This window comes from Cloeon dipterum, chromosome 2 (assembly GCF_949628265.1).
Source record: "Cloeon dipterum chromosome 2, ieCloDipt1.1, whole genome shotgun sequence".
Taxonomy (NCBI): domain Eukaryota; kingdom Metazoa; phylum Arthropoda; class Insecta; order Ephemeroptera; family Baetidae; genus Cloeon; species Cloeon dipterum.
Genome location: NC_088787.1, coordinates 6,078,516 through 6,092,244, shown reverse-complemented (window position 1 = coordinate 6,092,244; position 13,729 = coordinate 6,078,516). Strand labels below are relative to the sequence as shown.

The window sequence follows — 13,729 nt, the reverse complement described above, 5'->3', positions numbered from 1 at the left end:
TCTTGGTGCCGCAGGTCTATTGTAAGCGCTTGTCTTTGCGTTAAAAGGAGCCCTACACACTGTTGCCGCACTGGCTCCTTACACGAAGACTCATGCACAATCGTTCCCTGACAAATAGTTACGCGGAAAAGTGGTACTTCTTGATGGTACCACTTTTTCTAATAAGAGTTAAATCCCTTTTTAGAAATCAAATTTAAAAATTATTGTAAACTCTAGATTGCCAAAGATATTTGTTGATATCTTGGTCACCTTGTATTGCAAGTTGCTATAATTAGAGCGAATATGAAAGCAATTAAATTGAAACCCGACTAGATTTTAATATTTGGTCACACAACAATATTTGGGCATTTTATCGAAACAGGTCTACTAGTCATATTTAAATTGAATTTTAACTATAACCACTCTGGAAAGAGTTGATTTTGAGATAAAATTTAACTCGAATAGCAAGCAGTGCTGGCTCGAGAAGGGAGATGCACTTGTTACTCCGTGGCTCTTGGCCCGCTCGCCTGCATCGCAGCGGGTGACAACAAAAGGCTCTATTTCGCCGCACACCTGGCGGGTGCATTGTGATCGCAGGCAAATCGGCCTAAAAGCGGGCACTCGCCTCATCGAGGGGTGTTTGAGGCAATAAAAATTTTGTTAGGGATGTACCGGCCGGCCGGATGCAACAACAATAACCATTCAAGTCAGTTGCTTTCATCGAGTTGCACGAAGCAAGAATACAACCCCACGAGAGGGAGCAATAAAGCAATAAATCTTTGACTAACAAAATGTCTGGTGTTTTTCAATTTAAGACCGCGGTGCGGGCAGGCGAAAAGATAGTCCCATTGGGAATTTTTGTACATAAAAACGCGTTCGAGTGTTAAAACGTGGTGAAAATAATTTGAAATTGTTAAGCAGCCCCAATCAACCTAGACGATTTTTTTTAAATATAACTTCAAATATTATATAGTTGTGAAGTAATTCTTTCAATTGTTTTTCAACACACAAAAACGCCTCAAACGAGCAAATATAATATTTTAAATTAAGATACGCGCGGGAAACATTTAGGTTTTGCTTTAAGCGTTCAATACGTCGACCCCCTGATAGCGGCCACGTTTCCAGTTCCTTGCTGCTCGATTCCCCTCTGATGGGACTAACTAAGTGTCGGCGTCTCCACTCAGCAAAATTTCTCAAATTTACTGTTTTCGAAAATAATTCATCTGAAAATTTCAGCTGGCCGTTAAAGAACATTTAAATTTAATTAAAATTTTAATTTAAAAAAATCAAAACACCCAAAATTAAGTAAATTTATTCAAGAATCATCTCAGAAAAAATGTTTTTTTTTTCATTTTAATAATTTCAATGATTTTCAGAGACAAACTCGGACCCTTGTGGCTATCAGAGACTGCGTATAATATAAATAATTTTTTTATTGATTTTAAAGGACAGATTCATTGGTTACCATGAGCGAAAATTTCAAATTTTTTTGATAATGAAAACGTTATTAAAATGATAATTGGGTTGCGCGCCGGCCACCTTGTGTAATGCAACTAGAGAGGGGAACCGGGGTGGTTTTTTGGTCCCGTCCCTGAAAAAATAATCCCGTCCCTGTCCCATTTTTTTCTCTCGGGTTCGTCCCTGCGCCGTCCCTGTCCCTGTTTAGCCCCCCCCCCCCGACCCTTACCAGATTCGTAATTTTCAAATTTCTACTTTACTTTTAAAATTAGATATCTTTGTCAGTAAATAACAATATGTAAATTGTCCAGATTGGAATTTCTATGTGGTTTTTTCACCTCCACACGTAACTTTTTGAGTAGAACAAATTTGCCATTGGTCAAAAATTTTTAAGTCAAAGGTCAAGGTCACAAATTCGCGTGCAAAATGTTCAATTAAAAATATCGCAAAATACGCCCCCTCGGATTTTTTTCATGAAAACGTAAAAAATGTAGCCCTGAATGTGTAGAATCGAATGGTGAAGAGAAATCGATGGAGACTCTAACAGATCGCGAAATATTGATTTAATCGATTTCCTGCGCTTGATTTTCAAGAATTAAATATTTTGATTTTCCTCAAGGAAATAAATTACGATTTTTATAAGTGCAACTTTTTGGAGACCTATTTCTTCATCTTCAGTCTCTATCAAATCTTCCCTAAATCATCCAACTGGTGGCAAGGTAAATTAAACCTGAGAATTAGCGAAAAGTCGATTAAAAAAATTCCACAATATATTTATGAATATGATTATTAACCCTGAAAAGAAGTAAAAAACTAACCAAAGAAGGCTACTGTTTTGGTTTTTGTTGATTTTATTTAACTCGTGAAGGTAATATTGCGGGGCTCTGATAAAATTTTAGTTTAGCACAATTTTTTTGATAAGATTAACAAATTAACAGATTTATTTTTCATTTTAAAAATTTAAAAAAAATTTAAGGGCTTGGCCAAGCTGTTTTATTTGTTTAGATATAATATTTTTTATTCTATTTATTTTCGCTGGATATTATGCTGCTCACTGGCGAAAGTTTTGTACACAATGTGCTAAAATAAAAAAAGATCCTTGCTCAGGGTCTAAATTTGTATTGCTTGTTCAAACGATTGGGAAATCTCAAGACAAGAACTAGTGACATAATATACTAAAAAAAGGCCGAAAAAACAGCTGTCAGGTTATGTATATGCAACATTTATTTGAGATACAAATTTATTTTGAATGTATAAACAGTCTGACCTTAAGTTCAATCCATTGTCTCCTTTCTAACTTATTAATTGTCTCTCAGTTTTGCGCATTGTTCTTTTTACGCAAGATTCAACGGGATTGTCTTCGTTTCAATCTAAATTCTTTGCATTAAAATTGAGATCCTGGCTTGAATTTCACACATTATTTAATTTTATTATTTCTATTCTTTACTTTACAATTAGCCACTTACACCCATCAATTTATAGCGATCCCCTTTTTTAGTAAAATGAAAATAACAGGACAAGAAGCAATGATCAAAGGAATGTGATGATGTAAAAATCTGCATGATATCATTAATCACAGTTCAGCCAGCCCTGCCTTGACGCACTGACTAACGACAACTTCAATATTTTTTGCACGCACCAAAAACTAAACCGCGGCTGGCAACTGTGTTCCTTGCTCAGGTACGAGTATCGAAGGAGGGAGACACGAAAATATTCAACGCGTTGAGTTCATTATAATTATACGGGCAGAGCAGAGCAATGGAAAAAGAGCGAAGAGACAGAAGTTCAAAATCATGGCGTTTTATTGTGCGAGCCCCTGTAAAGTAGGCAAATTGTATTTTAGTTTCTCATATTTTTGTACGCAGCGTCAGAAGATTGGGACTTCAAAAAATAAATAAAATATTATTTAAGAAAGAGCCCGACGCGCCTCTTCGCTCCCTCACCTAAAACATAAAAACTAATAATTGCAATAAATAGAGCCTTAAAATCGAATGATAATTTTAAAAATTTCCTCTTTTGAAGCAAAGGAATTTTTAACCCGTGTTAAAGATGAGGAATTTTGTAATAGAAGCCTTGTAAGCACGTTATTATTTTATAATTTAAAGTTTTACCGGGCAGCTTGACGAATTAAAAAACGTTAACTATTTTTTTCCGGAATTCTGGTCAGCACAAATTTTAGATTTAAATTTATGACATATTAATTTAGTTTAATGGCTGAAACTGGGACTAATTAGATCAAGCTCAATATAAAATTTAAGGGCTTCATTGTAAGTTATGGTATCTTCCGACCTGTGATTACTACTCATTTTTTCTTCGTTAACTGACATCGCCGAGCCGAAATTGCTGCTAAACCACCAGCCGCCTCTAACTCACGCTTCTGACACCTCTAGTTTATGCCAAAAGAGTTCATCCCCGATTGCCTACCTGTTAGCAAAATCTGTGCACTAATTGCTTCATTGAAAATTTTAACAGATAAAGTCAACTTTTAAAATCTCAAGGTTCATTTTAATTTTAAATATTTACATAGCTCTTGGGAAAGAATGAAATGATAACAATGATGTCAAATCCAGCTCATAAGGTTATTACGGAATGCTTAGTGACAGAGAGTCCAAATTGGAATGCACTATTTCAATGTGTGGAATGATTTGCGTCCTCCAGCCACTTCTTTTCTCACCCAGTATCCCGTGGATGAAGAGGAGAGAAATTGTAGTAGGCGAGCCAGACCGTTTGTGTGTTGGATGGAGAGTAACATTAGAGTAAACTTATGATCTAGGTCGCTCCTTCTTCTCCTTGTACAAAGCCAAGAGCGAAACGTTAGCCACCTTAACCACCTTGAAACGGACGCCTGTCGAACAGAGAAAAAGACGATAGGAAAATTAGTCATGGTTGGAAACAATTAACTCTTTAAAATATTTGTGTAAATATTTCAGATTATATGGATTACGGGGGGGGGGGGGGGGGACAGTTAATTTTTAGTTGAAGACAAGACACAGCTGATTTGTAGGGTCTTTAGACAAAACCCACAGTAGCTCTGCCTTAGAACTTTTTTAATTAGCAATTTGGAAGAGGAATGAGTGAATTTCACTGCAAAATCCTGATTAGGAAAAAATTAAAGGTTCTCAAAAGGCCAGTTGAAATTTTCAGACGGATTTTGTGCAAAATTAGTAAATTTAAGAAAAATTTGCTTTTCAGGTTAGGAATAAAACTGGATATTTAATCAGCTTTCTGAATATAGGCGGTTTTTTACGCTACTTAAACTGGTGAATTTTAATGAGGTTAAACACAGACCCTTCCAAAAATCTGCAACTTTAAAAAATATACCCCGGAAGTAATTTAATTAATTTCCTTTGCTCAATAAGAGGACGTAGCCGGTTAAGTTAAAACAATTGGATTTTGGGGCACTTTCGGTCAGAAGTAGATGAAAAAATGGTCAGCTAGGGTTAAATTTACATGTAATATCATTTATAGAAGTAAAAAAATCACACTAAAATAAAATCGGATCATTTAAAAAAAATTCCATAGTAGAAAAAATACTGGAAGTTGGGAAACACATACCGGGAATATCACCGACGGCGTGGCCCTTACGCCCGAATCCAGCCACCATCACCTCATCGTTCTCCTCGATGTAGTTGAGGCAGCCATCCCTGGGCACGAAGGCCGTGATCTTCTTACCATTCTTTATCAATTGCACCCTAACGCACTTGCGGATGGCAGAGTTAGGCTGCTTGGCTTCGACACCACTGAAATTGAGCAATAAAATCAATCCCATTCGTAAATTACAGCATTAAATACATATTTATGGGCTTTGCCTGGCAAAAATGATTAAAACATAATTATTAGTTATTTTATCAGTACATACACTTTTTCCAAGACGATTCCCTTGGCGTGAGAAGCGCCTCCGAAGGGATTGGCCTTCCACCTTGTGCCCAAGTGAGCCTTCTTGTAGTCTTTGTCGGCCCATCGCTGGTCCCTGCGGTGGTTCACGTGCTTTCTCGCGGTTCTCAAACCTCTGGGCTTGCCTGAAGATGCGAAAAACTATTAATATCCACAAGTGACATAGCGGCAGACGCGCTTCCCCATGCATAACACGTGGCCGCCCAAATGCCGACACACATTTTCGCTCTTATTCCGTGAATTATTGAGCGCAGCCACGCGATTAATCGAAATGATTGACGAGCACAAAATAATTCGAACGATCCTGACGTTAAATCGGCTTGAAAAGGCGTTTTAATTCAAGAAAATGCTTACCCATGTTGCGTGTGTGTCACGTACAAGGCTGAAGTGAAAACCGAATATGGCCGACTGAAACAGTGTAGGGATGGGCGAAAAGTACCGAGTACTTTCAAAGTAATCGGTACTACCGGTACTTTTACTCGGTACTACCGATTACTTTTAAATTGAAAAGTACCGAGTACTTTTCTCCAAAAACCAAAGTACCGATTACTTCGATTACTTTGCGATTACTTTTTCGAAAATACCATAAAAAAGTCCCAAAAACCATTTTTGACACTATTTTATAGCTAAATCGGCCCCAAAAAATTCGACCGTTGTTCTCTGGTTAACTTTGACTAACAAACGCGGGACCAATATTTTTGTTGAGCTGCCAACTGCCAGTTTTAAGTTGGCAGCCCCGACGCCTGAGCCTTGATTGGGCAGTGTGCTTGCAGATTACGAATATATGAATTAGGCAACACCCACGAAATTTATAGCAGCTACTGATGGGCTGGCTTGTAACCGAAATTTTGCTCGTGGGGATTTCCTCTTCCAAAAAATGGTAAAAAGATGACATTTTTCGATAATGAGGGTTTTCTTTGCTCTCACAGGCACATCATCTCAAGCTCATCTATAATTATCAGAATCCAGAATTGCAAAAAATACCCACCATTAGACTCGTCTCGACCGACACTAAAACCAACCAAAGTACTTAGGTGATGGGGGTGCTTACCCCCAACACCTTTCAACATCATTGCCACAATTTAAATAGTAAAAATTTTAGCATACTTTCCTCTTTGGGCTTATAAATAATTTTAATTTATGTAATTTATCCAAATAAACTCCTTTTAAATTACCAACCAATCCCTCCTTTCAAAACAATTAAAAAAATATTTTTCTAAATAAATGCAAAATAATTAAAAAAAATTAGATAAAAAATTTTAATTTTTTCGAGGGGGTTGAACAGGGTCATACTGGTATTGGAAAATTAAAAAATTTACCGTGGCGCTGTCTTAATTTTTGCGGTCTACGAGATCGTAGGGCCCCCCTCCCACCAGCAAGTGTATTAGTGTGGATCGACAAGCTGATTGGATCAATCACCCATTAAAGCTAAAAATTGTAGCTTACAAATTTCAAAGTGGTTTTGTTTGTAGTTTTTGAGAAATTCTAAATTAAAATATTTAAATTACATTTTTTTTAATGTTGCAGTTCTTTCTTTGCACCTCTAAATCTTTGGTTATATAACCATAAGAATTGCAAAAACTAGCCACCATTGGACGCGTCTTAACCTGCACTAACCAGTCAAAGTGTTTATGGGGTGCTTAACCCCATCCCCTTTCAACCCCACTGCTACAATTTTGATAATAAAAATTTCATCATGCTTCCTTTGGACTTAAAAATATTTTAAATTGTCCAAAACTCCTTACACATTACAAAACCTTTCTCTTCTTTCAAAATTCATGCAGAAAAATATTGTTTAAGTGTGTGTTCAGGAGTCTTTTAAGGGTAATTGTCAATTTTACCGACTTTATTTCTCCATCCTGAATTTTACATATGTTGTTAGGGGTGTTTCATAGTGTGTAACCTGAAATTTTGAGCAAAAAATTCGGGGGCCTTTTTTGGGAAATCACGATTTTCGAAAACAGAAAATTTCAGATAGTATATCCGAAATATCAAGGTATCTTCGGTCCAGATTGGAATTTCGATGTGGTTTTTTCACCTCCACACGTAACTTTTTGAGTAGAACAAATTTTCCATTGGTCAAAAATTTGTAGGTCAAAGGTCAAGGTCACAAATTCGCGTGCAAAATGTTCAATTAAAAATATCGCAAAATACGCCCCCTCGGATTTTTTTCATGAAAACGTAAAAAATGTAGCCCTGAATTTGTAGAATCGAATGGTGAAGAGAAATCGATGGAGACTCTGATAGATCGCGAGATATTTTGAATTTAAGGATTCGTGTCGCGCGTCCGGCACGACGACAATATCATCCGGCGATTTTACTTTCGTAATTTACGTCGGAATTTGATATGTAACCCACATGTTATGCATATGATTACCTAGAAAAATAAACGAGCTTTCCAGTGGTGTGCTTACATTTTGTATTGATTTCAAACTTCTCAAGAAATAGCGGCGCGCGAAAAGAAAATATAAATTTTACAAATATTGACATTTTTACAAATCCCAAATCTCGGGTTCTAACCATCAGAATTGCAAAAACTACCCACCGTTGGACTCGTCTCGACCTTCCCTGACCAGCTAAAAGGTTTAGGGGTGTTTACCCTCCATCCCTAACTGAGGGATGCTACATTTTTTGTTTTTTTTCTTGGGGGTTGAAGTTCAGCAACTTAGGGGTGGAGGGTAAACACCCCTAAACCTTTCAGCTGGTCAGGGAAGGTCGAGACGAGTCCAACGGTGGGTAGTTTTTGCAATTCTGATGGTTAGAACCCGAGATTTGAGATTTGTAAAAATGTCAATATTTGAAAAAATTATATTTTCTTTTCGCGCGCCGCTATTTCTTGAGAAGTTTGAAACCAATACAAAATGTAAGCACACCACTGGAAAGCTCGTTTATTTTTCTAGGTAATCATATGCATAACATGTGGGTTACATATCAAATTCCAACGTAAATTACGAAAGTAAAATCGCCGGATGATATTGTCGTCGTGCCGGACGCGCGACACGAATCCTTAAATTCAAAATATCTCGCGATCTATCAGAGTCTCCATCGATTTCTCTTCACCATTCGATTCTACAAATTCAGGGCTACATTTTTTACGTTTTCATGAAAAAAATCCGAGGGGGCGTATTTTGCGATATTTTTAATTGAACATTTTGCACGCGAATTTGTGACCTTGACCTTTGACCTACAAATTTTTGACCAATGGAAAATTTGTTCTACTCAAAAAGTTACGTGTGGAGGTGAAAAAACCACATCGAAATTCCAATCTGGACCGAAGATACCTTGATATTTCGGATATACTATCTGAAATTTTCTGTTTTCGAAAATCGTGATTTCCCAAAAAAGGCCCCCGAATTTTTTGCTCAAAATTTCAGGTTACACACTATGAAACACCCCTAACAACATATGTAAAATTCAGGATGGAGAAATAAAGTCGGTAAAATTGACAATTACCCTTAAAAGACTCCTGAACACACACTTAAATGAAATGCAAATCATTGAAATATATTATACTGATATAAATTTTTATTCAAGGGGGTTGAAAATTATTGCAACTTTTAGTGGGTGGATGGAGGGTAAGCGAAAGCACTCCTAAACCTTTCAGCTGGTCAGGGGAAATTTAAACAAATTCTAACGGTGGGTAGATTTTGCAATTCTGATAGTTATTTTCCAAAATTTGGAGTTGCAAATGTAAATAACGAAATTTGAAAAAATTACCAAATCCTCGACTTTCGACGTGGAATTTTTTAAAACAAAAAAAAAACAAAGAAAATTTAGGATAGTTTTTTAAACAACTGTAAACACATTCAAAATCAATTTCCAAAATATATATTTTTTTAAATCTTTGTAACTTCCTTTTTGGCTTATTTTTTAAAGTTACCACAAAAACATGTCCATTATTTGTTATTGATATATAATTCCTGATTAATTTTTCCTCTTAATGAACTTAACGGAAAAGAAGCACCTCCACAAAATATAATATATCCATTGAAGATATTTGTGTTTCGGAAAAATGTGTAAAATAATCAAATTAGCGGAAATCCCTGAAAAACAGTTTTTCATGATTTATAATGCATCATGTATATATATAGTATGAATAATTTAGTTTGTGTTAGTGCATAATCATTTTTCGTTTCGAAAAATTAACAATTATGTATCAATCATGGATATAATTAAGAAAACTTAGAAACTATCAGAAATTATGCAGCTCAAATAATTAATAAAAATGTGTTTTCAAAAATGACTTTGAAATTTAGAGTTTAAAAATATAGTGTTTAAAAAGTTGTCGCATGATAAGTGTGATTTTAGCAGAAAATGTCTTAGTGATGGTTTTTTGTTTTAAAAAACTTCACTTCAAAACTGGAAGAATAAGTACTTTTTCAAAATTCGTTTATTTTTTGCAACCTCAAATCTCGAAAACTAACCATCAGAATGGGAAAAAACAACCTACCGTTGGTCTCGCCTCAACCTGCCCTGAGGATCTGAAGGGTTTAAGTGTGCTTAGCTGCTTACCCTTCACCCCTAGGTTTCTATACTTCATCCCCGGTGCAAAAAAGGAAAGCATAATTATGTGTATCAGCTTTTGGATTTTTGTATTCATATTGCATTAAATTGTAGCAATGGGGTTGAAAGGCGATGGTGGAAAGCACCTCCTAAATACTTTAGCTGGTTAGTGAAAGTCAAGACGAGTCTAACGGTGGGTAGTTTTTGCAATTCTGATTGTTAGAACCCGAGATTTGGAGGTGCAAAGAACCCAAACACATGAAAAAATAGGCATTATTTTTGCAACTCCAAATCTCGGGTTACAACCATCAGAAAAGCAAAAACTACCCACCGATGGACTTTTGTTACCTGCTCTGATGAGCTGAAAGGTTTAGGGTTGCTTACCCTCCTCCCCTAAGTTGCTATACTTAAACGCCCTTGAAAAAAGTAAATTATTTTATAGCTCTGGATTTTGTATTAATTTTTGCACCGATTTTAAAATATTTGTCTGTTTCTTTTTGAAAGAAGGGATGGAATTGAAAAGATATTTTAGACAATTTACCAGCCCGTTGGCTCGCATTGTTAAGGCACTCTCAGGAGTGTTAAAGCAATGAGAGGTATTTGAGCAGTTCGGAGATCTAATACTGGCTACCCAATGTCAGAAATGGCAAAAAGTGGTTAGTTTAGTGACTCCTCGAATTGCTCAAATTGCTCAACGGGCTGGGAGGCGCACCGGCGCCGACTCGCTACTTGCTGGTTTGCACCTTTCCAGCATGCGTGATTTGGCTTCACGGGACGAATATCTAGCGTTTCAATGCAGTCCTCGGTGCGGAGGCAAGTGGCCCTTGAGTGGGCTGGGTCCCTGTGCGGCCTCGTGCGCCCATGTTATCCGTTCGCGGTGTTATTGGGACCCGGGTTTCAGCATTCGTGCTAGTGCAGTGCGCGCCCTTCCCGGTCCTTCGGTCCTCGGACAGGGATAAAAAGAGCAAAAAAAAAAAAAAAAATATTTTTAACCCAGATGGAGCATGCTAAATAATTTAATATCGAAATATAAGCAATGTGGGGATGAAAGCTAGGGAATGGGGTAAGCGCCAAAGCGGCCCCTAAAAATTTAAGCTGGTTAGTGGAGCTTAAGACGAGATAACGGTGGATAGTTTTTTCAATTCTGATTGTTAAAACTTGCCGTGGGCCGATTTCACCGGCAGCTGGCTTGACTGAAAATATTTTTAATGGCAAGCTTTTTTCTCCAGAACTTACACATTTTCAAAAATTTGACCGGTGGCTTGGCGCTCGTATAGCTATGCCAAATTCACGGTGGCTTGCGGCTGACGATATAATCGAAAATTGGTCAAAGCTGGCTCAGCTGGATGAAAAGATGTCTTTATTGGTCGTTTTACGACTTCAATATATTTTATTTGTATTTTATAAAAAATGTTCCCAATATTTTAATTGCATTTGGGGGATTAGAGTATTTTCTGCATTTTCGTGATGCATATAGTTTCAGAAGAGCAAAAGGGGGGTTGTTAAAATATGACTTCTCTAGTGCCATTTTCAATACGTGTACAGCTATTTAAACATTGCTCCAGTATAAAGCAAATTTTTGGCATCAAATCGGCAAAACCATCTTCACGAGCGTTTACCGAATTTTCCACTGCACAAAGATGAATATAAGTTATGGAAAAGAACAAAATTATCATTAAAAATCACCAATCACCATAGATTTTTACTTGTTTTAAGTCTCCGTATTTACGGTATTTACCGGTATTTACAGTTAATTATTTTTCCTTTCCTACGAATTAATTGCACACTAACAATTTAAAATATTAGTATAGCAGAAAAATTTAGAAATTGCATGAAAAGAATATTTTTTATTTTTGTAATTTTAAGGGCTCTTTTTAGCAAATAAACGGGTTTTTGCTAGCCCATATTGTGGTACTCCTTGGCCTGATCTATCCCATCGCGCGCCTGCAGACCAAATGAGCGGCCGCCGGCTGCTTAATATAGCCGTGTTGCAATTATTCGCAACACCCTGCTGTTGACAAAGAGCCCCTGGACCCTGAATCTTGAAAGTTAAGTTGTTGAGAGCCAGGGCTCAGTTTCCAATAAAGACTTGCCTTTTTTTTTTGTAAACTTTAGAACAGCAGTTCGTTATAACTATAGCTACCAATTTTTTGTTTATCACCGAATCAGTTTGAAATACTGAATGAGTGAATAAATCCGCCTTAAATCCGCCATTGAAGGGTATTATGTTACACACTATGAAACACCCAGGCCCGGATAGCCCATCGGGCTAATCGGGCAATGCCCCGGTGGGCCGTGGCCCAAGTGGGCCGCCGGGCCGACCACCGGACCGGCCGCGGGACTGGCCGCCCGCCGACACTTGATTAACTCAATTCCTTAAAATAGCACGTCTCGTTGTGCGCCCCGCGATCTGGGTACACAAACACCCAGACTGAAAATTTCAGCGTTGTTTTTTTATTAATTTTGAGAAATTCTTCAAATCAAAAATGAAAAAAATTACATAAAGTTTTTATTTTTCGCCGGGTTCTTTGCAACTCTAAATCTCGGATTCTAACCATCAGAAATGCATAATATACCCACTGTTAGACTTGGCCCAACCTCCACTAACCAGCCAAAGTGTTTAGGGGGTGATAACCCTCATTCCCTTTTAACCCCATTGCTTCAATTTTGAAAAAAAATATTTTAGCATGCTTCCTCTGCGCTTAAACATAGTTTAAATTACCCAAAACTCCTTCATAAAACTGCCACTACGTCCCTTCTTTTAAAATTAAAACAGAGAAAATATTTTTTAGAAAAAAATACAAATTATTACATTAGTTTTGAGTTAAAAATATTTTACTTTTTCGAAGGTTTTTATGTAGTGCCACTTATAATTAGGGGTGGATGGAAAGCACCCCTAAACTCATTAGCTGGTCAGGGGAGGTTAAGATTAGTCCAAAAGTGTTAATTTTAGCAATTTGAATGGTTATAGAACCCGAGATTTCGAGCGTGCAAAATTCGAAAAGTCAAGAAATTTTAGCAATTTTTGTGTTGTGGCTGCATTTTAAACTCTAAAATCTCGAGTTCTAACCATCAGAATGGCAAAAACAATCCACCGTTAGACTCGTCTCGACCTTCCATAAGCAGCTTAAGTATTTACGGGGTGATTACCACCATCCCCTTTCAACCGCATTGCTACAATTTCGATAAAAATATTTTAGGATGCTTCCTTTGGGCTTAAAAATACTTTAAATTATCCAAAACTCCTTCTTAATTACCACCCCGTCCCTTATTTGAAAAGAGAACAAATTTTTTTAAATTAAGTGCAAAATTAATGGAAATATCCAAAGCTATAAAATGCTATATTTTTTAAGTGTGTCGAATATTGGCAGTTTATCGGTTGTGGAGGGTAGCCTTATGCACCCCTAAACCATTCAAATGCTCAAGGGAGGTCCAACAGTGTACAATTTCTACAATTCTGATGGTTAAAACCAGAGTTTTGGAGTTGCAAATGTTACAAAATTGTAAAAAATTCCAATTTGTACGAGTTTCGAAGCGGAATTTCTAAAAAACAATCGCTATGAAATTTTCTTAAGTTCACATTTGTCACGAAAAAACTTCAAACACATTTTCTATATTTCAAAATCATATTCAAAAACACCTTAAAATTTTGAATGATAATTATTTCAACCTTTCCCTTTTGACATAATCTAAAGTTTTTTTTATATATCTGTTGACACACATCAACAAACTTAAATATCCTTAAAAATATTCAAATTTAGAACAGAATGCTCAAAATTTCGGAAATACACTATAATAAAGTTTTTTGCGATGCTCTTTGTGTTTTTGGAAAATTGCAGTTTTTGCGACCCTGAGAAACCCCCACTAGGTTTTGCAGTTTTCTGTTTTTTTCCGG

At 36.7% G+C, this 13,729-nt stretch overlaps 1 protein-coding gene across 1 annotated transcript; it reads right to left on the bottom strand.

The window, feature by feature from the left end:
- Positions 1-3,997: 3,997 nt before the first annotated feature.
- On the bottom strand, positions 3,998-5,750 carry LOC135936979 (small ribosomal subunit protein uS12). Its single transcript, XM_065480003.1, has 4 exons — positions 5,686-5,750; positions 5,297-5,456; positions 4,993-5,177; positions 3,998-4,282 (listed from the first exon to the last, which is right to left on the bottom strand). Exons 1-4 carry the CDS (start codon positions 5,687-5,689, stop codon positions 4,200-4,202), a joined length of 432 nt encoding a protein of 143 aa, XP_065336075.1. The 5' UTR covers positions 5,690-5,750; the 3' UTR covers positions 3,998-4,199.
- Between the last annotated feature and the right edge of the window lie 7,979 nt (positions 5,751-13,729).